We start from the raw sequence: 23,455 nt of genomic DNA on the forward strand, positions 1-23,455 counted from the left end.
GATATCTCAGCTTTTCAAGTGTATCAAGTTTTTATGAAAAAGTAAAGCAAAACATTTTACGGTGACAAATATAAATAAAGATCCCCTAAATGTAATATTACTGTAAAACACAATTAAAGTGCCCAAAATGAAAAGAGCTGAAGACTTTGGTCCAGAAGCACGGCTGCGGCCACGCCGCTCTGCGCTCAGAGCTTTGGTCCAGAAGTAATTCCGGAAACTCCAGCAGCCGGGCGGTGCAGGGTCCCAGCATGTGATTTCCTGCGGAAGACCACTTCCTGCTGCTCTCTATGCACTAGGCCTTCCCTGGAAACCTCAGGATGATAGCACATTGCATGCTGTTCACAGGAATCCTGGGTGGGAGGGAAATGCACACGGAGTGGGGGTGGAGGCTGCTCTGTCACAACAGAAGCCAGGTGTGCGCGTAGGGGCACATGTGTGTGCACACGCGCACTTCAATGTGTGGCTGCCAGAAGGACCCCCTTTGCCCAGGATGCATCTTCTGTCTAACAGGTAAGAGCTGCACACCTGCAGGCTTAGTGCGCTGATCTAATGTCTGCTGCATGTGAAGAGGGATGGCCACGCGGATACTAGCTGGCCATTAGCTACTGTCACAGGGACAGAATAGCAACAATGCAATGAAGTCGTTAATCTTCACTCTCCCCAACCTCCCAGGAATCCACAGAGTTAACTTCACACTCTCCGGGAAACTTTCCTGCCTTTGTCTGATTCTTACCTCCTGCCTGTCTGCGTGTAAACCACCCCACCCTCCGGTCTGGCTCAGAGGAGCAGTTCGGGAGGCCTCTTCTCTCCCACCAAGTCACTCGAGGCTCCTGCTCAGTGTGCTTATTCGTTTCCATGCATACTCACTTGGTCTCGCAGTGCAGCGGTCCGTACAGCTGCCTAACGGTGTGGCTCCCGTGCCTGCGTGACGTGTGCACATGTCCCTGGGGTGCGCCATACCAACAGAGCTCTCCCCTTCACACAAGGTGGAGAAGCAAAGCACAGCTTCATTATTACAGAAGCGTTACACTGTGAGCGCTCCGTGAAACAGACACTTCAAAGATACAAAAGTTCACCTCTGCATGCAGCCAGCAGCTACAGTGCACGGCCTAGTAGGGTCTCGGGCAACCTGCTCGGCCAAGCAAGTGGCACACACCTGTAATCCCAGCATTCAGGAGGCCGAGGCAGGAGGGCTGCTGTGAGTTTGAAGCCAGCCTGAACTACACAGTGAGACTCTATCCCCAAAAGCTCCCAATAACAACCACCAGCACCAGCACCAGCACCAGCACCAGCACCACCTGTCTCCTATACAGACCTCACAGCACCATCCCTCTGCGTTCTCCAGAGCTCACCTAAATTACTTGGTAATTTGTTCTTTTTTTCAAAGCAAACTGCCTTTATCTGGACAATATGACTTCTTTCATCTCTCTGACAAGCGAATGGTAGTTCAGAGGAAAGTTCCTAAATCAAACTCCTGGGAATCAGGGAGGTTGGAGGACTAAGCCCCAGACATGACAGTAACGGGTGGTTCCTGAGCTCCAGCATGCTACACTGTCAAGCTGGCGAGACAATGTTTTGTTCTATTTTTCTACCACGAAAGAGCAGACATATCACATATAGACATAACAAAAGGTTCTGGCCAAAAAATTTCATTTCTTTGAAAATTCATCCTTAAAATTTATAAACATATATATACATACATACAAATGATATTTGTTGAGGTTACATTCATAAGTTCAGTTCAGATGAAGTAACTTCAATTCTTACGGAAAGTATATGGAAAAATTTGCATTTTACTTATCTTATGTATCCCATAGTAACAGCTAAACCTGGCAGCAAACGGAATGCAGAGGTTTTTTTAAGCTTACTGTTTTAATGAAATTGCTCAAAGCCAAGCATTCCACCAACCTTCTTTTGAATTATAATCTTTCTTGCTAGTAATTAAATGCCAGGCTTCTGAGTAAGATCAAAAATAAATTCTTACACATGTCACATGAGGGAAAGAAATTTCCCTGTTAATTACTTTTTATTGACACCAGGATTCTAAGGACCTAAAGACCAACATAGTCTGGAAAATTTAAAATGTGATTAACAAAAGCCAGCAGGTAGCACAAATTTTGGAATCAGAAAATAGCATAGTTACTGTAATGAAAACAGCATGGTACTGGCCAGACCTGAGAAACAGTTGAACAGATTAGAAGACGCAGAAACAACTCCAAACACACTCAGCCACCTTATCTTTGACGAGGACAGCCTCTTTAATAAATGGTGCTAGAAAAATGTTTTCCATACTCCAAAGGTTTAAACTAGATCCATATCTCTCACCATGCACTAAAATAAAATCAAAATGGATCACAGTTTGAAATATTAAAACAGAAACACAATCTACTGGAAGATAGAATAGAACTCGAAGACATTGGTGTAGGCAAAGACTTCACAAACAAACCTCTAGCACGAAGAATAAAAAACTAGGGATCTCATCTTATTAAAAAGCTTTTGCACAGCAAAAGAAAGTACCAACAGAGTAAAGAGACAACCCACATTGTGAGAAAAAATTTATGTCAGCTGTCCCTCAAACAAAGGATTACTATCTAAAATATATAAAGAACTCAAAAAAATTATAACCCCAAGTTTAAAAACCCAATCCAAAAATAGGCATCTGAAATGAACAGATACTTCTCAGATGAAGAAGCAGAAATGGCAGATAAATATATAAAAAATGTACAACATCACTGGTCATTTGAGAAATCCAAATTAAAACAACATTGAGATTCCAAATACCTTCCTCCAGAAAGAATGGCTATTACCAAGAAATCACCCAGTAACAAATGCGGGCAGCGCTGTGGAGTGAACCTTCTCCACTGTTGGTGGGAGTGTGCACTGGTGCAACCGCTGTGGACATTAGTGTGGAGATTCCTCGAAAACCAGCGCTAGAGGTTCCATTTGGCTCAGATTGGACACATATATGTAACTCTGAGTGGTTTTTCTGGTGTGAAAAACTGACAGTGTAAATAAGGACCACAGTGTAAAATAGATACTGGGAAGTGGGAAGAAAACGTTCAAATGAGGACGTGAGCAAAGGGAAGAAGTGCCATGCAAAAACAAGAGCAGAAGGAAAAAGCAGAAACAAAGCGTTTGTAAACAAACATGGGAAGGCAGGAGAATGGGGGGAAGAGAAACAAGATAGGCCATGTGCAAGTACAAATTTTCGATGATGGATATGATCGTACGTATGTCCAGAATGTACCAATAATTTTTTAAATAAAAAAGGAAAATATCAGAAGTCTTAAGCTACTTTATTATATATATTATTTATTATTATAATATTTAACTTCTCTTAGGTCCTACAATTGCAGAAAATCTAGGTTATAAAATTTTACAGATTTCATAAATGCAAGCGTGGTTCTGTGGGAACAGAATACTTTGCTACCATAGATCTAATTTTCTTTGCTTTGCTTTCTTTCTCTTTCTTTCTTTCTTTCTTTCTTTCTTTCTTTCTTTCTTTCTTTCTTTCTTTCTTTTGGTACTGGGTATTGAACCCATGATCTCGTGCTAGCCAGGCAGTGCTCACGCCACTGAGCTAACCCAGCCCTGTACATCTAATTTTCAAAAGGAAAAGCCAAAATGGCAGCAGTGGAGCTTCCTAAAACATTGTTAGATCAAAGAAAAGAGTACACAAAATGTAATGAGCTCCGTGTTTGTATGTGGGCCATTTTGCCCACATCTCCCTTTCTGTCCCCTTGAACAGAACTGACACAAGATCGTTTTGGCACCGTCTCCGTCCGTAGTATAGTTCTCCCAAAAGCCAGCTCTTTATGAAGTTTTAAAGCCCTGTTAACTTCTTACACATGCTTTATCTGGCTTCTGACAGATGCTCTTGCTTTTCGCTGTCTGACCAGCGCTCAGCTTTACCATGTTGCAAACAAATGTGTGAGACGTTTGACTGAGGATTTGACCCGGAAAGGCAGCCAGTGCCGTAGGTCTGGCTCCAACTGCAAGCTGCAGGAACCACTTGCATTCTCTTTCTCGTCTCAAGTGCTTACTTAGCATATATCAATCCCTGCCCAAGGTACAACTCTGGGGATGATGAGTAGGAATATTTGCTTGTAAGTTTTAATTCGAGTTGTTTAATGAACTGTGGCTCTGAGCGGGCAGCACAGCAGAGTGCTTTATCCACAAGCCCAGCCCAGGTGCTGCTGGCGGAGACTGAGACTCTGCCCAACCCACTTCACAAGGGAAGGGGCACAGGACCTCGTGGGCCCAAAGACATCTGACCAAAGATCGGGGGCCACCGGGACTCGGGGAGGGCAGGAGGAGGGCTGGGGAGGGAGACATCCGCTGAAAACAAACTACAAGCTCTGTCAGCTGCGTGAGGAGGGCGCTAGAGAAAGTCAATCCCAGAAAATGTGTTGTGTTCCGCCTGCCTCTGCTGAAGGCGGTACCGGCATGAATTCTGGAGACCGCAGCCCTCAGTGCTTCCTCCTCCCAACGTGGCTCAGTTACCTCACTTCCCCCAAATCTCTCCCCTCCGGCCCAGCATCTGGAAGACGCACCCTGCAAAAGGAAGTCAGCCACTTCTTACGTGCTGGCCCTTTAGACCACTGTCGCCTCTGTGCACTGCTCCAGAGCTGCAGCCCTGCAGCCCAGGTGAGCTGCCTGGCTCTGGCTGCGGCCCTGGACCGCTCAGGCACACGGCTGGGCCCCTCAGCAAGCTCTCTGTGAGCGGAGGGTGGGGTGGCAGGCACAGGGCAGCACAGTGCGCAGCTGTGTCCTCACAGGCTCCTGCACCCCGGATTTCTTCTCCACACGGTCACCTCGCGGGAGTCCCTGCCTCAGTGAGGACTGTGGCTGACAGGCTGGAGCTGACCTGCCCAGTGACAAGGGAAGCTGCACCTGTGGGGGGAAACTACAGCGGAAGGCAGGTCTCCACAGACAGAGCACGTGTAAAAACACTGAGCCAAGCACTCTGAGTGCGGTGGCCCACGCTGGCGATCTCAGCACGGAAAGGCTGAAGCAGGACTGTCACAAGTTCAAGGTCAGCCAGCCTCACAATGGGCTCAAGGCCAGGCTGAAATATATAGTGAGATCCTATCTCTAAAAAAAAGTAGCACGAAACATTTAATTTATTGCCTTAGCTTAAAGCTGTATTCAATATTTAGAAACAAATCCATTGTCCTGTGAGTGTCATTATCATGACATAAAAATAAGACAAGCATGCTGGTCATGAGTCGGAACATCTCACAAACTGCTAGATTAAAAACAGTCAGTTTAATTGTCTGCCAGAAACACTTCTGAATGTCTGAGTGTGATGTGCAGGGCAGAGTTGTGGCTCTGGCCCACGCCCAGTGCCCAGCCCCTGCAGATGCCGTGTCCTGGCCCCTTCCACAGGGTGGTGGGCACACGGGACCTTGCTCCTTTGGGCTCCCAGCATTGCCACATCATTTCCCAGGAGACGTGATTTCAAACGGCAAATGTGGTTTCGCACACTCATGCACACTCATGCACACAGACACACACAATCTTATTCAGAATCATTTTAGTTTTTCACAAATTTAGGCCTCAGCTCAAAAGCCAACTGATTGGAAAGGACCTGCAGACACAACAGCCCATGCAGTTCCCCAAATAAGACCTAGCTGGAAAATAACCAGCCTTGAAAACTAGAGATCAAAACTGCCAGGCCTGTCTCTGCCTTCCAAAAAAAGCTTGAGGTAAGATGTTTCCATTGTTTTACTATAAAGTAAAGTTATATCATAAAACATACTGCTCCGGTGATGGAAAAGGATACTTCCATTTTTCTGTTTACCTGCTGACTGGTAGACATTAATCCCTAGGAAGGTAGCGATTTACAGGGACCCTCACTTCAGCAATTCAAGATTACCTTTAAAGATTGTCTCTTCGTCACATAATTCTCAGACTGAAGCAATTTCTCATAGTCTTCAAAGATCTAAAGAAAAGAAATATCATTGTGGGAGCAGGAGGACACTCCGAGAGGGCTGGCAGCTCTCACTGTTCCTCGGAAGTCACGGCTGGCAGCTCTGTCACCGACTTAGGAGGTCACTGTCACCACCCACCTCTGCCAAGACGGGTGGGAAGCAGGGACCCGGGAGACAGGAGGCCACGCCTCTACTGATTCAGTTAGAAATTGAATAGGAAAATGGCATCATTGTGATCCTCCCAAACCATCCTGATGAGCATCTAGTAAAACTGCAACAGTGACTCACTCTGTGCCATCTTTACAGAAATCTGTTTTGCAGCCACGGGTCCGCAAACACCTTGGGAAAATATTAAATGTGCTTAGGGCTTCACTTGGCAACTCACAGAGTCCCACCGCCAAGTTCATAGTGTGACCAGATGAGGTCTGAGGGGACGGTGGCTGCCTGGTGGCTGCCTAACCCCACTGGCGCCTCTGGAGCCCTTTTGCACTCAGAGAAGCCACAGACACTGGAACATGGAGCCCGCTGTGTCCTAGTGTGGGCATCAGTCCTGACAGAGGCCTTCAGCTCACCACCGAGGGCAAACGGGGAAACTCTGCACCTGCCTTCTGCCTCGGCTGGGGGCGCTGCGCAGAGACCACCGCAGCGGGGAGCAGGGCAGGATGAGGACAAGGGAGTCCAGGAGGCGGAGAGTGGACAGTCACCGCCGAGAGCCAGGAAGAGTGGCCGTGTGCACCTGCTGAGGCCAGCCAGGACTGCACAGCTGCATACTAGTGACCAAAAATGAAGAGGACAGTTCTACTCCCTGCTCTGGGAGGCTGAGGCAGGACGATCATTTGAGTGCCTCAATTTGAGGCCACAGCAGGCAACACAGCAAGACCCCATTTCAGAAAAAGAAAAGTTAAAAAAAGAAAAACCTCATTAAAATCTCTTTACAGTCTGTTATATGAATGACATTCATTCTGATTTAAGGGGGATTTTGTGGACTGTTAAATTTATCAGACAAATAATAAACAGATAAATTTTCATTGTACTATAAAATGCAAATACATTTGGTCACATCTCCATGTCTGAGACCTCGTCTCAAAACAATAAAAGTGAAAATGAGCAAATGAGTGTCTGGGGAGGGGGGAGCTTAGGGAAAGCTTCCTTGAAAAGTGGTATTTTTGCCAAATGCCTACAGGATAAGTTGGATTCACCTTAAAGAAGGGGACTGGAAGACACTGGTTTTCTAATAGTAAATAATACTAATTATCAACCAAGTAAAATCTGGTCAATTTAAAATGTGCTCCAACTGGGGTTACCTACTGCCCCCAAGAGCAACACGGTCATTCTTTCCTTCTTGTAGTGCTGGGCCTTGTGTGTCTAGGTAGGCAAGTGCGCTACCACTGAGCCACACTCCCAGCTTCTGGGTTTCCTTTGTGTTTGTTTGAGACAGGGTCTTGCTATGTAGTTGAGGCTTGTCTTGAACTCACTATGTAGCCCGGGCTGGCCTTGAATTTACAGCAGTCTCCCTGCCTGCACCTCCCCTGTGGCAGGATTGCAGGTGTGTGTCCCCAAACCCATCTCAGGTGTTCTTTACTCAAGACCAAAGTAAGCAGCTGGTGGTCACTTATTGGTTCTCCACAGCACAAAAGGAGGAGATGTGAAGAATGACAAAATCTTGAGCTGTGATCCACCTCAGTTTTCCATAAAGCAGCCACAGTGTGGTGCAGTACGGTCGGCTTCACTTACAGATAGCAGAGAGGGGAAATCCCTCACAGATCTAAGAGAGGGAGAAGAGGAAGACAGGCACTTTTCTTAAAAATGATTTCTACTTACGGTGTCATAATTTTGTTCTAAGAAGTCCGCTACCAACGCTTTGTGTCTGGTTAGTAAATCCTGAAAGAGAACAACCAATGAAACAATTATTATGGCAAGAAGATTTTATAGTGTTACAAATTTTAAAGTAGGTCTTTTCTTCTGAACTTTGCTAAATCAATCAATCTTATTTATTGATTTTTGGTATCGAGACTCAAACTCAGGCCTCAGGCGTGCTGGGCAGGTGCTGTCCCTCTGAGCCATGTCCCCGACCCTGCATCCATTCATCTGAAACAACGCAAAAAGACATTTTCATTATATCATAAAATTATTTCCTTTCCTCCTTTAGTGTATGATGTGAAATTCAGAGCTGGGCATGGCGGCTCATGCCTGTAATCGCAGCACCCAAGAGGCCGAGACAGGGAGGGTTGTTGTGAGTTCGAGGCTAGCCTGGGCTTCAGAACGAGTTCAATGCCAGCCTGGGCACATAGTGAGATCCTGTCTTAAAAGGAGAAAAAAGAAAAAAAACCAACCAAAAGTTGAAATATGTTTCTTTCAGATTAACAATAACAAAAACACCTAATGTTAAATCTTGTGTTTTAAATTCATATTATTGTTAGTTTTACAAAAGAATTTAACTTGTGAAGCAAATGGCACCTAAGAAATGAGAAGTGTGTTTCTTCAGGCCATTCACTCTATACTGTGATTATGATATAAAAAGTTTTAATAAAGTTTGCAGAGATCTCCCAATGTCCTCAATGACTAATCCTTTTTTATTTCCTAATTTTCAAATATGATCTTGCTATGTTGCCACAGCTGGTCTGGAGCTGTGAGGTCAAGGGAGCCTCCTGCCTCTGCTTCCATGTGCTGCAATTCTAGGCGGATTGCCACAGCACCTGGTTTTATTCTATTTTTTTTCCTTTCCTTTCCTTTTTTTGGGGGTAAGGGTATGGCACTGGCTTCAAACGAGAATTCTGAATGGCTTAAAACATTATCTCACAAGTGAATTTCTTTCCTAACCCTTTTCTTTTTTCTTTCTTTCTGTCTGTTTTTTTTAAAACAGGGTCTCGCTCTGTGGTCCAAGCTGGTCTTGAACTGGCTTATGTAGCCTAAGCGAGTCTCAAACTCAGTGATCCTCCTGCCTCAGACTCCTGAGTGCTGGGATAACAGGGGTGTGCCACCTCTAACCATTTTCAAATGGGGTTCTAGGACGTGGGGAAACACGAGAATGACACTGAAGGTGTCGTGTGTGTGTCCCGCCCTCTGGTAAATGAGTTGTGACGGGCTGGGGAGAAACAACCCTGTCAGGTCAACACAGACGGAGAACATGCGTCACAGCGTAAAGGGACTTGGCATGATCTTCAGCTCACGCCTAAATTACATCCTTATTTTACTTTAATATTGAAAGAAAACACAGAATATCTAATCCCTTTTATACGTTTAGAGGTGCTGTGCAGGTGCTGTGCAGAATTTAATTAAAAACAAGAATTTTAAAGTTTTCCAAAATAAAGTCTTACACTTTAATACATATTTAATGAAAATTCCCAAAAGCTCATAGAAGACACAGAATACTTTCATAGAGGAAAGGCAGCAGCAGGCATGGTAAAAGGCACTTCTATTTTTATTTTTTAAGAGGTATAAAGGAATTTAAAGTGCACATCAAATAAAACAGGCGCAGGCCCTTGAGAAGTGTGTCACAGCTGGGAGCTGGGAATACTTTTGTGTGTTTCTAGAGGTGGAGCTCTGCTGAATTTGTTGGTTTCCCACAGAAAGGTATCAGCCCACTCTGCATGAGAGAGGACGGCCTGCCTCACAGGAGAAACCAGGCCGAGTCTGGTTTTCTTTTCTTTTGTTTTTTATTTTTATTTTTTTTTTTGAGATGAGTGATCTAAGATATTTTGCTTACAATGTTTTTTGAAGTCTTTGTTTCTCTGTCTTAAGGTTCAGTTAGTTTATCAAGCAAGCTAATTTACGGGCTTGCAGTATCTCTGCGGCAGTCGGGCACACTGGGCCTGGAATCACAGCAGCATGCACAAGCCCAGCGAGCACAGACCCACCCGCCTTGGGTAACTTCCTACCATTCCTACCTAACAGTCTGAAGTGTCCTTCTGTCCTGTCACATTTCCCATGCTGAGACTCTGACCTCTGTTCTTAGGGAGGCAGAGATCTGCCTTCTCTGGCTGCTTCTCAGGGGCACTGACTCTGCCTAACCAGGAGCAAAAGTTTCACTCTCATTGATCAAAAGGAGGCGCAGAAATCAGCTTCTGCTGACGGGGGAACCATCAATTTTTAATGTTCTGGAAGAGAAGACAAGGACGGTTTCAAGTCAGTGATGCTTAAGCTTTATTTTATAACTATGTTAAATAAGCAAGGGCCAAACATCAAAGATAGAATACTGGCGAATAAAGGCCCAGGATGTTGCCACTTATTGCTGTTTTAATAACAAGGAAAAGTAAAATAGTTAAGCCATTTTACACTAATTCTTTATGCTATCCTGAAATATGTGTACACTATGGAATCATTTGGGTTGTTTTCTCAGAGCTGAGGATTCAAACTCGGGCCTCACGTGTTAGGAGAGCACTCTACACTGAGCTGTACCCTCAGCCCTTGACGTGGGTCTCACATGTCCCCAGAACCACGTACTGAAGGTTTGGTCACCAAGGAGTGTTCCACATAACCCCAGACCGAAGCACAGGCAGCGTCTCTTTTTGCCTCTGTTGCCCAAGAGCCTGATATATCAGCACAGTGTGCAGCGAGCAAAGGCTGTGTCATCCCAGCACCATCTCTCCATCTGTGACCTTCAATATACGTAGTTGCTTTTCCCTCGCCATGCAGTGTATGCTTTGCAATTGTTTGCTTGCCATGCAAAAGAACTTGGAACCCAGGGGTTGGTCCACCACGTGAAGCTGTGAGTCAAAACAAATTCTAGGTTGTTTATCTCAGGCATTTTGTCACAGATACAGAAAGCTAATACGTGGCCCAATGGAGCTAATTAGGTTATTGTTATCACACAATGTGTGTGTTGAGAAGATAAAATCTACTCTTATTAATTTCCAGAATACAGCTAGCATGGTGGTGCACACCTGTAATCCCAGCACCTGGGAGTCTGAAGCAGGAGGATTTCTGTGAGTTGGAGGCCAGTCTGAGCTATGTGGTGAGTTCAAGGTCAGCCTGAACTACAAAGCAAGACTCTATCTCGAAACAACAACAATAACCAAAAACATGTTATTAATTATAGTCATCAGGTTGTACAATAAATCTTTTGAACTTATTCCTTCATGCAAGCTAAAACTGTGCATTTGCTAACCAACACCTCCTCATTCTGACAACCACTATGCTACTCGCTGCTTCTGACACAGACTTTTTCAGATTCTACCTGTAAGTGAGACCATGAGGTGGTTGTCTTTCCATGCCTAGCTTATTTTGCTTAACATTGTGTCCCCAAGTTCATATATATTGTCATCAATGATAGGATTTCCTTCTTTTTATGGCTGAATAGTATTCAGTGTGTGTGTATTTAATTCATTCATCTGCCAGTGGACATTAGTTTAATTCCATACTTTGGCTTTATTGTGAATAATGCTGCAATGGTCACTGATTAGTTTTCTTTGGCGTGGGACTGCTGAATAACATGGTCATTGTATTTTACATTTTTGAGGAACTACTATACTATTTTCCATGATAGCAGATTAATTTATATTTCAACCAACAGTGTACAAAGTTTCCTTTTTTCCATATCCTTTCTAACCAGCACTTCCTATCTTTTTTTAGGGTACCGAGGGTTGAATCCAGGGTGTTCTACCACTGAGCGACATCCCCAGACCTTTTTATCTTAAAGGCCTGGCCAGGCATGGTGGCGTACTCCTGTAATCCCACCACTTGGGAGGCTGAGGCATGAGGATCCCAAGTCCAAGCCTAGTCTGGCCAATTTAGTGAGTCCCTGTCTCAAAAAAGGGCTCGAGATGTAACTCAGTGCAAAGGGCCTGAGTTCAGTCCCCAGGACGGGGTGGGGGATGCGTGTGCACTGGGAACAGAGTCTCACTCTATATTGCCTGGCTGGCCTTGAACGTGGTCCCAACTAGCTTGGTTTATATTTGTGTGCCACCACACCCTGTTCATCTTTTTCTATAATACCCACTGTAACAGACGTGAGGAGATGCCTAGTGATCTTACAATTTTCAAGTTAAAAAACAGTGAGAGTAGCTCTTAATTTCCTACTTCTAGTCATCATGCAACTTGAGTAGTCACTGTGAAGATCTCTGAAAATGTGGTACTTCTTTCTCAGTGAAACAGAACACTCAGAACTGTTCTAATGGACCCAGAGCCTTAAAATGGAGAAACCTCGCCAGGGTTCCATTTCTAGCATGGCTGAAGTCTTGATTCAAATTAGGTCCTATATCAGGAGATCCTTGAGAGAGTAAAGTAGTTCCATGGCAGGTCAGGGCTTCCCTAAAAGGATTTGGGATGCTAGGTTTTCATCTCCCCCCCCCCCCCCAGTAGTATCAGGGATTTTCCAAGTTGACTCAGGATAGAAGTGCCTCTTGTTACAGCTGCCGCAGACACCATGGGCTGTGGCACCTGTGGGAATTCCACATTTACTAAGGGCTGTCCGCCCTGAGAGTAAGAACCCAGCCCGTCCCCAGCTCCAGCAGAGCACGGCGGACCACTGCTGCCTGGGGAGACTGTTGAACAGTGTTATCCCAAAGAAAGAGAAGTCGAGAGTTCTGTGAGAGCCAGAACCTTCCAATTCCAAAGGCAAAAAGAAGAAAGAAAGAAAGAAAGATTTTAAAATTCAACAATAGAAGCATATAATACCACGGGGTTGAATTCCAGCAGTGTTTACATGTGGGTACAGCCAATAAATGACAGGCTGTTTGTCTCATTCACACATATCGACACGTGAATGTATACGTAAGATATACACATAGATACACTCTCAAGTTTATGTACATAGTAGGTTTATGCACAAAATCATGCAATATATATACAAATGTACATACACATATACACATACTACTAGACAAATACAACTTGCACTTTACTGTGTATCATTTAATTGAGTGGAGGGAAAATGTACACAAACACTAGCTAGGATCCTGCCCAGGAAAGAAAAAGCAGAAACTGCAAATAAAAGAAGGTCAAACCTGATAGAGCTTAACACTGAAGAAGTACATTTGAGGCAGTGCGTTTGCTTCCAGCTCCTAATAGCTGTCCTCTGCCAGGCGAAGTCACACACAGTGTAAGCACTGTCCCAAGACAATCCGACACTGATACTTTTAAAGGATTCTGGCTGGGAAACTCCCGCAGAGGGCGAGAGGCAGTGGAGGGGTGTGAGGCCAGCCGGCAGCAGCTGCCGGGTGAAGGGTCAGCCTTAGGGAGTGCCACGCGCAGGCCCGTGTCAGCGCCAGTCTTCACAGGAAACTAAAAGCGGGGGTTAGGGTCTTAATTTCACAGAAATGAAACTTGAAGGTTAACTCATTTCTCCGTGACATATGGTTAATCAGATGACACAGTAAGGGAGAGAGAATTTAAGCCACTTCAATATGTAGATCCTTGGAGGGATGAAAGATGATGACTGTAAAGAATCTTTTTAGTGAAAGAACTATGTAGACAATACTGTGGAAATCAGTTATATAAACTAACAATGTGAAAACATTAATAATTAAATTGGGTCATGGACATCCTAGAGCAAAGCAAAAGAGGTAAGCCTAAAGTTAAAAACAGCAACAAAAACCAAAACAAACAAAACCAACCAGCTAAGCCAAACCCTCTAAGGTCAGGTAATTAAAAAAAAAGACCTATGGCCACTTACATTAACCACAAAGTAAAATAAATTTTTATGAGTATTTTATATTTTAATGAAAAATAAAAGTATAAACCTAATATCATAGTTTATTTCAGTCATTCAATATTATTGAAAATTAAATTGAATACATGATAGCAAGAATTACTGATTGATTGATTGATTGATTGGTACTGGGGATTGAACCCAAGGCCTTACGCATGCTGGCATACTCTCTACCACAGAGCTATACCCCTAGCCTTAAGTACCCTTTATTCTAACAACTGTTGAAAGAAATTTTGGAGATACCTTCAAAAATACATATTATTGAGTATTTTCTTTCCCTCTCCATTAGGGTTTGCTTTGTGTTTGTAGTTATGTGGTCTTACTTAGAGTTCTTTAATAAACGAACTAACTTGTTTCTATGACAGCAATGAACCATCTGATAAAAATGAAGAAGACACGGAACTGTGGTATCTATTAGGAAACATCTCCTTAGTTTTTAAAGCCCAGGCATTTTGCTAGAAAAACATGGAACAACTGCTGTACTAAGTGTCCCGCTTCGTGTTCTTTGTGCCGGAGGCCGCCCCATCAGCTTTGCGTGCACCCTTCGGGGAGTCCGCTGGCGTCCATGGGAGGCCGAGCTGTCTGTGAATCAGACTGGGTGCTGGGATTTCCCTGCACACTGTGTCCTTGGGATTCGTCCCCAGGGCTTCCCACTCTTTCCCGTCTTTCCTCATGCTTTGCCCTTCTTGTAAGTTTTCTTGCTCCTTACTCTGCCTTTGTCTCCCTCACACCCTCCTTATTAATGCAGAGATCAGGTAACATGACTACAGACTGTCACAACTGCCCTCCTGCCTGCCAGGTGACCCGGGACACGGCCCGAGCCCTACAGAACAAACCAGTCATCAACATGGTCAGCTGCGTGTTCTGTGCCAGCCACTGATGCCTGAACTGCTTCTTGACTAATAATTCAACATACTAACAGTTTTTGAGAAAACCAAGCTATACTCTGGTTGGCCACAGCCCACCTTTATCTAACTTAGCATATTAAAGCCTGTCTCTTACCTGGGGCTGCAGGCAGCCCCCAGCTTTCCAGCCGCCCAAGACACACTTCTGTCCTTCATAAGTTACACTCAGTGGAATTGTGGATTTGTCTGCATCTTTCTTTGGTCTCTGGCAGCTTCCACCTCCGGCGGCTGATTCTCACAGACTCTCTCTCCGGCCCTCTTCCCACCTCTCTCCACCCTCCTGCCCACTGCTTCCCTGGATCTTCCCTCTGCTCCCGACACTCTCTTCCACCTTTTCACAGAGTCAAGGCACCTTCTCAGGTGCAGGGAAGCGTTTAGTTGCTGATAACAGGCAGTTTTCCGCACTTCAAACCACCTTCTTCCACCCCCGGAGAGCTATTAAAAAGAACTAATCATTTCCCAGGTCAGAGACAACCTTCAAACTCTGTCCATTAAGTAATAACATTAGAGTACATATTCATATGAAGATATGAGCTATGTCAATACTGTTAAAGTATCTATTTAAGATAATACATAAAAACAGTCATTTCACCCAATAATTTTTAATTTCATATACTTATATTCTGAAAAAGGTAGAAGTATATTTGAATAATGTTAGTGGAATAATTACATTGCTAAAATGCTTTTAAAAAATAAATCTCAATATATGCTTACAGGTAAATTAATTTTATTAACTTCATAGTCAGTCTGAAAGCCTAGTTTTAGTTTTTAATACTTTTGGAATTCCTTTTCTGAAATGCCCTTCCAAGCCAGCTTGGTAGACTCTATAGAAAATCAAACTCTATTTTAGTCATCTTAAACATTTTTATTATGATAATTATTACCCAAAACAAAAACAGTTCTAGCTAAGTTGACCACCTGCCTATACACCAAGCTGGAAGTCTTTTTATTTTCAACACTTAATCTGCTCCCACAGATTTTTCACTATTGGAAAATGAACATGCCAAAACATTAATAACAATTTTAAGACATATTAAAGAATGTCACGATAATAAACACAAACAAGTTGTTTTCTAAAATAGAAATTGTGGGGTTAATATCACTCACTGGATGTGTAAGGTCTGGGAGTGTTGTTTGCAAATTATCTATGTCATTTTCTGATATGATTGCTGAACATTTTTTTGATGGTAAAACATACAGAAACAGAAAATGGAATGGTTACCAGGGACTAAAGGAAGAGAAATGGGTAGTTATTGTTTAATAGGTATAGATTTTTAACTTCGCAAGATAAAAAGGTTCTGGAGATTGAATGCTCAGAAATGTGTTAAGCCTATTAAATAACATACTAAAAACTACTAACTTTTATAAGTATGACTCTATACAGCGATGGTAAACCTTTTAGAGCTTTCAATGATGACAAACAGCCCGCTGAAGCACATGTATAGGCTCAATCCCAAAGTACTGCGCCATGATTACAATTTTTAAAAAATTAAGTTAGATGAAATAAATGTATTTCTCATGTAATGACAAATAGATCACAGATGATAAATATACAGGTTATTATGATTATCTATATTATTAAAATAAAAATATACTTTATATATATACATATATATAAAACTAGTCATACTATCAAAATGCCAATATACTGTTTTTATTTCATCCTGTGGAAATTTTAAAATTCTATTGATAAAACAGTGAGATGTTCTTCATATTCCACGGTGTAATTCTGCCTCTTTCCCCTGCCCAGGTTCCTCTCCCTGGAGACAACTTCTGTTGCTATCATCCTTCCATATGCACCTCAAGGGAAGCGTACACTCTTCAGTCTGTTTTTAACCTGGATGATAGCATGGTATGCACAAAGCCCTACATGTTCCTTTTGTCATTTAACTGCATATATCAGAATTATTTTTATGTGAGCAAGTACGAAGTATTTTTAGTCGTTTTTGCATAATGTGACAGATTGGCCTCATAGGCTGTATTCTATTTATTGATGTCTCATGATGCACACCATATATAATTGGCAATGATCAGGCTGAAGAAACAGAATATTTTGTTTTGTAAGATGAACTTTTAAGGGGGCTGGGAATTTAGCTCAGTGGCATAAGCACCTGCCTGGTCAAGCACAAGGTCCTGAGTTCGATCCCCGATACCAAAAAAAAGAACTTTTAAAATAACATTAAATTGCAGGGTTAGGATGTAGCATGTAGGTCTTCAGGTACAATCCACAGTACCGGGGGAAAAATCAAATAAATTGTCTTTTCAGGGGCCGCACTTGAAACAATCTAGCACATTCTGAAAAAAAAATGTTTTTACCTTAAAAGTAGCAAAGGCATCTGAAGCAATATCAAATGTTGACAATTCCACATACGTGAAGAAATCTCTGAACTGATCAGAAAAGAGAATGATTTTGGCGAGCGGCTCGTGCCGGATGCATTCTCTCAGCATAATCCCACAACGTAAGGCGATCTGGGGGGCTTCGTACCTACAGCGTGAATAAGAGACAGAGACTTCGTTATTCCGTCAACAAAATAATATCAGTGATCCTACAAGAACCATTTCAGGACTGCTCCTAACGGAAACACAGGTATCATCTGCCGGGTTCAGTCAAGCATTAGTCATCCCTGACCCCTGCCAGCCCGCTCCGGATGCTGTGATGCCGCAGTAGACAGCAAGCTCGCTGCTGTGACAGTCCTCACACCTCAGCGAGACTGTGTCTGCTGGAGAAGAAGCGACAACGTAAAGACAATTGTGTGTGCTCAGAAGTGTGGGAACTGGGCAGCATTAGACAGCACGGCTACTTAATTGTGTGTGAGAATGACTATTTAAGTTTCACTGACTGAGGGGAGCAGGTGAAGCAATCCAGGCAACTGCATTGAAGGCTCCATGGCAGGAACTAGCTTGGTGGAATACACGCGGCCAGAGTGGTGTGATGCCAGGCAGGACCCCGCTGACCAAGACGAGTGGCCTGTCTCAGGTTAGGCCTCTGCAGGCCAACGCCGTAACTGACACACACTGCATAGTGACGATGGGGTGCTGCTAAAGATGTCACACCGAGGGATACACTTTCTGGAATGGCGGGGGAAATACTGTCAGTAATCAATAAAGCATTTAGGAGACTATAAAATAAACATTATTGGCCTACAGAAAGAGGAAGCGACTAAAATCTGTATTTATTAGTAATACACCTGTAGACGTCCTCCCTTGGCCCGACATCTAACGTTCCTGTTTATCTCCCATCACAGTCTCCGTTTCCCTGCATGATGTCATTTCCTCCACTGGAATCCCCTCAAATTTTCCACCAGGATTCCCATCTTTTAAGGGTTAGTTTAAATGCCGCCTGCCTGGAGTCTTTGGTCATTATCTACCTTTCAGAATTATTTCCCCTTCATTCACGCTCCTGCCACAGTTTGTCTATAATTTTACTTTGGCACTTTTGCTTTCCTCCATCTCCACCCCAGTCTTCAAAAAGTGTTCAACAACTTTTTTCAAAAAGTAGGCATACAATGAATTTAATCAACCTCAAACTCTGACTGAATTTTCTAATACCAGAAGACTCTAGTGAACTCAAATTCTGGCTTTTACAAAAGCTACATAATCTCTAGCCAACATTTCTAATTCAATTTCTGAACTGAGACTATCTATAAAAGTTTTCAACTATTGGGTAAAATTAGTTCTTTTTCCTTTGGTTAAATTTATTGGAACCATCTGTGACACACTGATGATTTATTCTTGAAAATCAAGAGAACATTTTTTAAAAAATAGTCCCCTGGCCAGCTGTAGCACACACCTATAATGCCAGCTACTTAGGAGGCTGAGATACAGGAGAACTGCAATTCGAGGCCAGTGTAAGCAAGTGAGACATGTCACCAAAAATAGTCTAGGGGTGTAGCTCAGTGATAGCATGCCTCTGGGTTGGAGTCCCCCGTACTGCAACTCCAAACCAAACCAACTCAAACCAATCTACCTCATCCCTCCTCTTGGGCAGAACACTTATCAATTCGTCCCAGTAGTTTGTCCCCAGTGGTAAAAGTGGAATTTTCTGAGATGACAATTGCTTAAAGTTAGGAATGCAATGGAATTAATACACAGGGAATGGATTTTCCTCAATATCGTCCACCAGACTTCTAATTCACATGTATTGTTTCAACCTGACTAGCCTCTAAAATACTTACTTTTGCTAGGTTATTGCTTACTACAGAAACAAGTGCTTCATAAATTAAGCCTCTCTTAATTCTACTAACACTAATATCCTTAGGTCTAGTAACGATCTCACCTAATCTTTTCTACTTATGGCTAAATCTTCTGATGACAGGACCATCACTAATCACTCTGTTTCCCATAACTAACCTATGGCGGGTTTCCAATAAAGGTTAATATGATGAATGCCAAATTGCTATTTTTTAGAATCAAATCTTCCTTCCTGATTTATAATTGGCTAATACAGGCTGGACTATAATTAACCTTACTGTACATGAATGATCACTCAAATAATGATAGTATATGAAAGGATTCCTTTTAAACTGAATGAAAACCAAAATGCAAGAGCAATTGTCTCAGCTAGCAATGAGCTATAGTAATCATTACATAGAAATCATTACATAGAATCATTACATAGAAAATGGTAGAAGCACGAGCTTGTAAAGAAAAAGCTTATAGAAAGAAAAAATGACTTTTGTTATTGTTGGGAGCAAACAATGTCAGATGCACTTCGACAATTTTTATAAACTGTCATTCTTCAAATACATAGCCTGCTCAATAGAGGCAAGAAAGTATGCTCTGAACTCAGGAACATTTGCTTACTTTAAAAATAATGAATTAACTTTGCCCACTCAACATGCCTAGAAACAGTAACAATACTGATGAGCACTGCTGGTGTCCAGATTGAAGTCTCTGAGAACCACGCCTCAGAAAAAAGAGCCAGGGTCCTTGGTAGAAATTCCGGGTCTGTGGCAGGAATGTACTAGTTGGACCTGGTATTTCCCAGTGCACTAGAAAGCAAAGAAGCTCTCACAAACTATTTTGGTGATGTCAAAAGACATTACTTAGAAGAGGCCAGACGTTCAGCTCAGCATTAAGAAGAAAAATGTGTGCAAATAAATGAGACGCATAGAGAAATCCACTAGTTATGGAGAGACAGCACGGGAAGGGGAGTAAAACTCACTGAATACCAGTGGGAGTTTCTAGACTAAGTTATTACTCTATAAATTGATATTTGAGCTGGGCGTGGAGGTGCACACCTGTAACTCCAGCACTCAGGAGGCCGAGGCAGGATCACTGTGAGTTTGAGGCCAGCCTGAGCTACATAGTGAGTTCAAGGCCAGCCCGAACTGCATAGTGAGACCCTGTCTCAAAAAGATAAAAAAAAAAAAAGATGATAATTGACAAGTATTTATTTTGTCTCTTTCATATGAAACCTATCTGGAGTAACTTAATAGTTATAGTGGATGAAGAAAATTTACCATGTATAAAATTACCAATAAATATGGCTGGGGATTTAGCTCAGCGGCATAAGCACCTGCCTTGCAAGCAGGCGGTTGTGAGTTCGATCCCCGGTACTGATAAAAATGAAAAAGCCAAAAAAAAAAAATTACTAATAAATAAACAAGAAATAACTGACTTTGAAAATGACCTCTTTTTGGACTCGGGGTTTAGCTCAGCAGCATAAGCACTTGCATAAGTGCAAGATTGTGAGTTCGATCCCCAGTATCAAAAAAAAAAAAAAAAAAAAAAGATTTAGGCACAAGAAAATTACCTTTTTGAAATCCCTAATGAAATGACTGAATGAGGCGAATGTTTATCAATGAATGATAAAACCATTAAATGTAAGGCTGATGGGAAATTTTATTTATTTAATTTTGGGGGGGCATTGAGAGAGAGTCTTGTGTGCAGCTCAGGAGGGCTTTGAACTCATTATGTAGCCGAGGCTGGCCTTGAACTCATGGCATTCCTGTTGCCTCAGTCTCCTGCTTATCCCCTTTCTGTAATACAATCTTTCCCACTGTGCCCAGTCTGGGAAACTATAATGAATTAGACTGTCAGGGCTACAGATTTAGCTCAGCGGCATCAGCACCTGCCGTGCAAGCAGGCAGTCCTGAGTTTGATCCCTAGTACTGATAAAAAATTAAAAAAAAAACACTCAATGAATTAGACTGTCACGAATGGGGCCCATGACAAAATCCTGACAATTCTAAAAGTATATTTCCTGGTGTGATGAAATATAAACTACATAGAACCATCTACAAAATGTTATCAACAGAAAAATTGAGTCTAAGTCTAATTTAAATATGAACTCTGAAAACACAGGGCAAAATGGACAAGCTAAATGATACTATGTGAAAGTAATGAGACAATTCCACAATGGAGGATACTGTAGAGAATAAATCATTCCATTTTTGACAAATCAGTAGCATACAAATGTGTATGCCTGTGCGTGTGCATGCATGCGTGCATGTGTGTGTGTGTGTGTGTGTGTGTGTGTGTAGTCACGTGTTGACCAAAATGAAAGGAACTTACGCTTTTTTTTCTAAAACTAACCATGGTGTAACAGTTGGGGGTAGACTGTCTCACTGCCTGTCCTGCCCTCAGGAAGATAACAATTTTCTCTCCCTTGACATCTAAATGGTCCTCGAATCTTCTCAAGGATACATTAATGGCAAAAACCTTGGTACTTAGTATCAGACTTGGATTGAAAGGGTGACTCTGTTACTTATAAGCTGTCTAAACTTGAGCAGTATCCTTATTCTCTTTCTATGTCTCTCCGTCTCTCCGCCTCTAAGTTTCAATTTCTGTAAAACGCTAAGAATAATACTTAGTCCACATGTGATGTCAGATGCTGTACCTGACACAGAGCAAGCACTCAGTAAGTGGTATCTACAAGACAGGACATGAAGGAATGGGTTAAAAAACAAAAATAAGGGGCTGGGGATTTAGCTCGCGGCATAAGCACCCGCCTTGCAAACAGGCAGTTGTGAGTTCGATCCCTGGTACCAATAAAAATGAAAAAGACAAAAAAAAAAAAAAATATAATCATTACAATAGAGAAGAAAACCAGAGGTGTAGTACCCAAATTGTTATCAGTGGTTTTGTTGGGAAGGATTATAGATTGAACTCTCTTTTTACATTAAACATTTCTAAAATGTTTGACTTTTAAAACAGTAAATATGTATTACTTTTTAATCAGAAAAAAATGAAAGGCTTTAAAAATATCTACCATCTTGATTCCTATGCTCACCATTTTTCTTGGACTTTCCCAAGCGGGAATTGCAGGGCCCTAGCCCTCGCTTAGAGGGTGATGGTGAACCTTCTGAGCTTTTGATGGTAACAGCCAGCTGCGGCATGTAGCCACAGGTTCACCACCACTGCTCAGCCGTTTTCCATTCTGTCACCAGAACTCACCCTGGGTGACTCTAGGCTGCCACAGAACGACGTCACCAGCTCCTCGGAAGGGCATGGAAGGCCCTTCCAAGTCTGGTCTCCGTCTCTCCAGCTTTACCCTCCTTCCCGCCTTTGACTCACCCTGGCATCCCGTCACTCAGGAATTCTTGCATTCTTGGAACACATAAATTATCTCACACACTGTCTGTCATATTGCGATGGGCTGAAATAGCAGTGAACACGGCGATTTTAGACAGCACGTGCTGAGGGTGGCAAAGCCTCTTGCTGACCAGACCATCTTTCCTCTACTGCCGCGTGGAAAATACACTTACTTAGTGACGGGCGTCCCATTTTGGGGTCTATGTATTATAGAAGTTTCGTATGCTCTGATAGACTATATTTCTTTTTTCAGAACTGAAAGATGTGATTCTTCAGAAGAAGTGTTACTTTGCATCAAAACCCAAAGTAATCACAGCATACTTTGTCTCAGTAAGCTAAGTGTGATTATTAACTAAATTGAAAACAGGGATAAAAGTACATCGTGAGGATGGGGAGGGAAGGAAATTATCAGTGGAAGTAAAAATAAAGTAAAAAAGATGTCTAAATTTGATAAACCAAAAAGTTAGTATAAGCCCATTATTTATAACACTGAGATAAACATGATAAAAAATGATGAACAAATACAAAGAAGAAAGTGGCTGCCTTGGAAGCTATTTCTTGTTGCTATATCAATGTTCAAACTGTGTTGTATGTTAATAAAACTGAGTGCTTACCAATCTACAAGAGGAAAGGGACACACAGGTGAGAGGACTGTATGGGACAGCAGGATCAAAAACAGGAGGACTAGAAAACAAGCCGTCACGGTGATTTGACATGGTGGGATGAAAACACAGGGTAGGGCTGGAAAACAGGCTTCTACCCCGAGCACTGCTGTACTCAGATTCTGGCCTTTAGATTGGGAGCAGCCTCAAAAATGTCTAAGAAACATCTGTAAAAGAGCAGACACTAAAAGTAACAATCAAAGATTCTATTGTCGAGCATCACTTCAGCTTTTGGCTCCTCCATTAAATGTACACAGCAATGTCTAGTTTCTCCCCACACAGAAGTGTGCCACTTTGGCAGATGCCAGCTACTAACACATCCTCTTACTTATTATTTGAGTTCTCAGAACCTGTGTGTGTGTGTGCGTGTGTGTGTGTGTGTGGTGTGTGTGCACATGTATAATGAGAGGACTGAATATCATGCAACTACATAGCTAGGAATAGTGCATCCTGGGAGACACACACAATATTCTAGTAGACAGAAATAGCAGAAAAGTAGAGGAAAGAGGTAGTAAATGCAATAAAACATTGAGAATCATAAAGGAGCTACAGCTTAAGTAACCTTAGAGACACAGCTGTGGAGGGCTGAGCTTACCTGTCCTGTGGCTCCAAAGTGAACTGACCATACTACTAACAGGCCAATGCTGTATGCTTTGTGTGTGTGTGTGGAATTAGGAATCCAACCCGGAATAAGCACTGTAGCACTCAGCCACAACGTCATGTGTGTGCTTTCAACAATTATTTTAAACTCAGAGCTACTTCAAAGGAAGC

At 42.6% G+C, this 23,455-nt stretch overlaps 1 protein-coding gene across 3 annotated transcripts in view; it reads right to left on the bottom strand.

Annotated features, from left to right (window-relative positions):
• Positions 1-23,455, bottom strand: part of Cab39l (calcium binding protein 39 like) — a 113,341-nt gene that overhangs the window by 12,654 nt on the left and 77,232 nt on the right. For all 3 annotated transcript variants that reach the window (XM_003477486.5, XM_023560490.2, XM_063232806.1), the window contains exons 6-8: positions 16,803-16,971; positions 7,755-7,814; positions 5,879-5,944 (exon numbers count right to left, since the gene is read on the bottom strand). In XM_003477486.5, the coding sequence (XP_003477534.2) occupies positions 5,879-5,944; positions 7,755-7,814; positions 16,803-16,971 (295 nt within the window). The remainder of the gene's footprint in view (positions 1-5,878; positions 5,945-7,754; positions 7,815-16,802; positions 16,972-23,455) is intronic.

The sequence above is a fragment of the Cavia porcellus genome, unplaced genomic scaffold (assembly GCF_034190915.1).
Source record: "Cavia porcellus strain 051 isolate PalLab524CR breed Dunkin Hartley unplaced genomic scaffold, mCavPor4.1 scaffold_21, whole genome shotgun sequence".
In the NCBI taxonomy this organism is placed as follows: domain Eukaryota; kingdom Metazoa; phylum Chordata; class Mammalia; order Rodentia; family Caviidae; genus Cavia; species Cavia porcellus.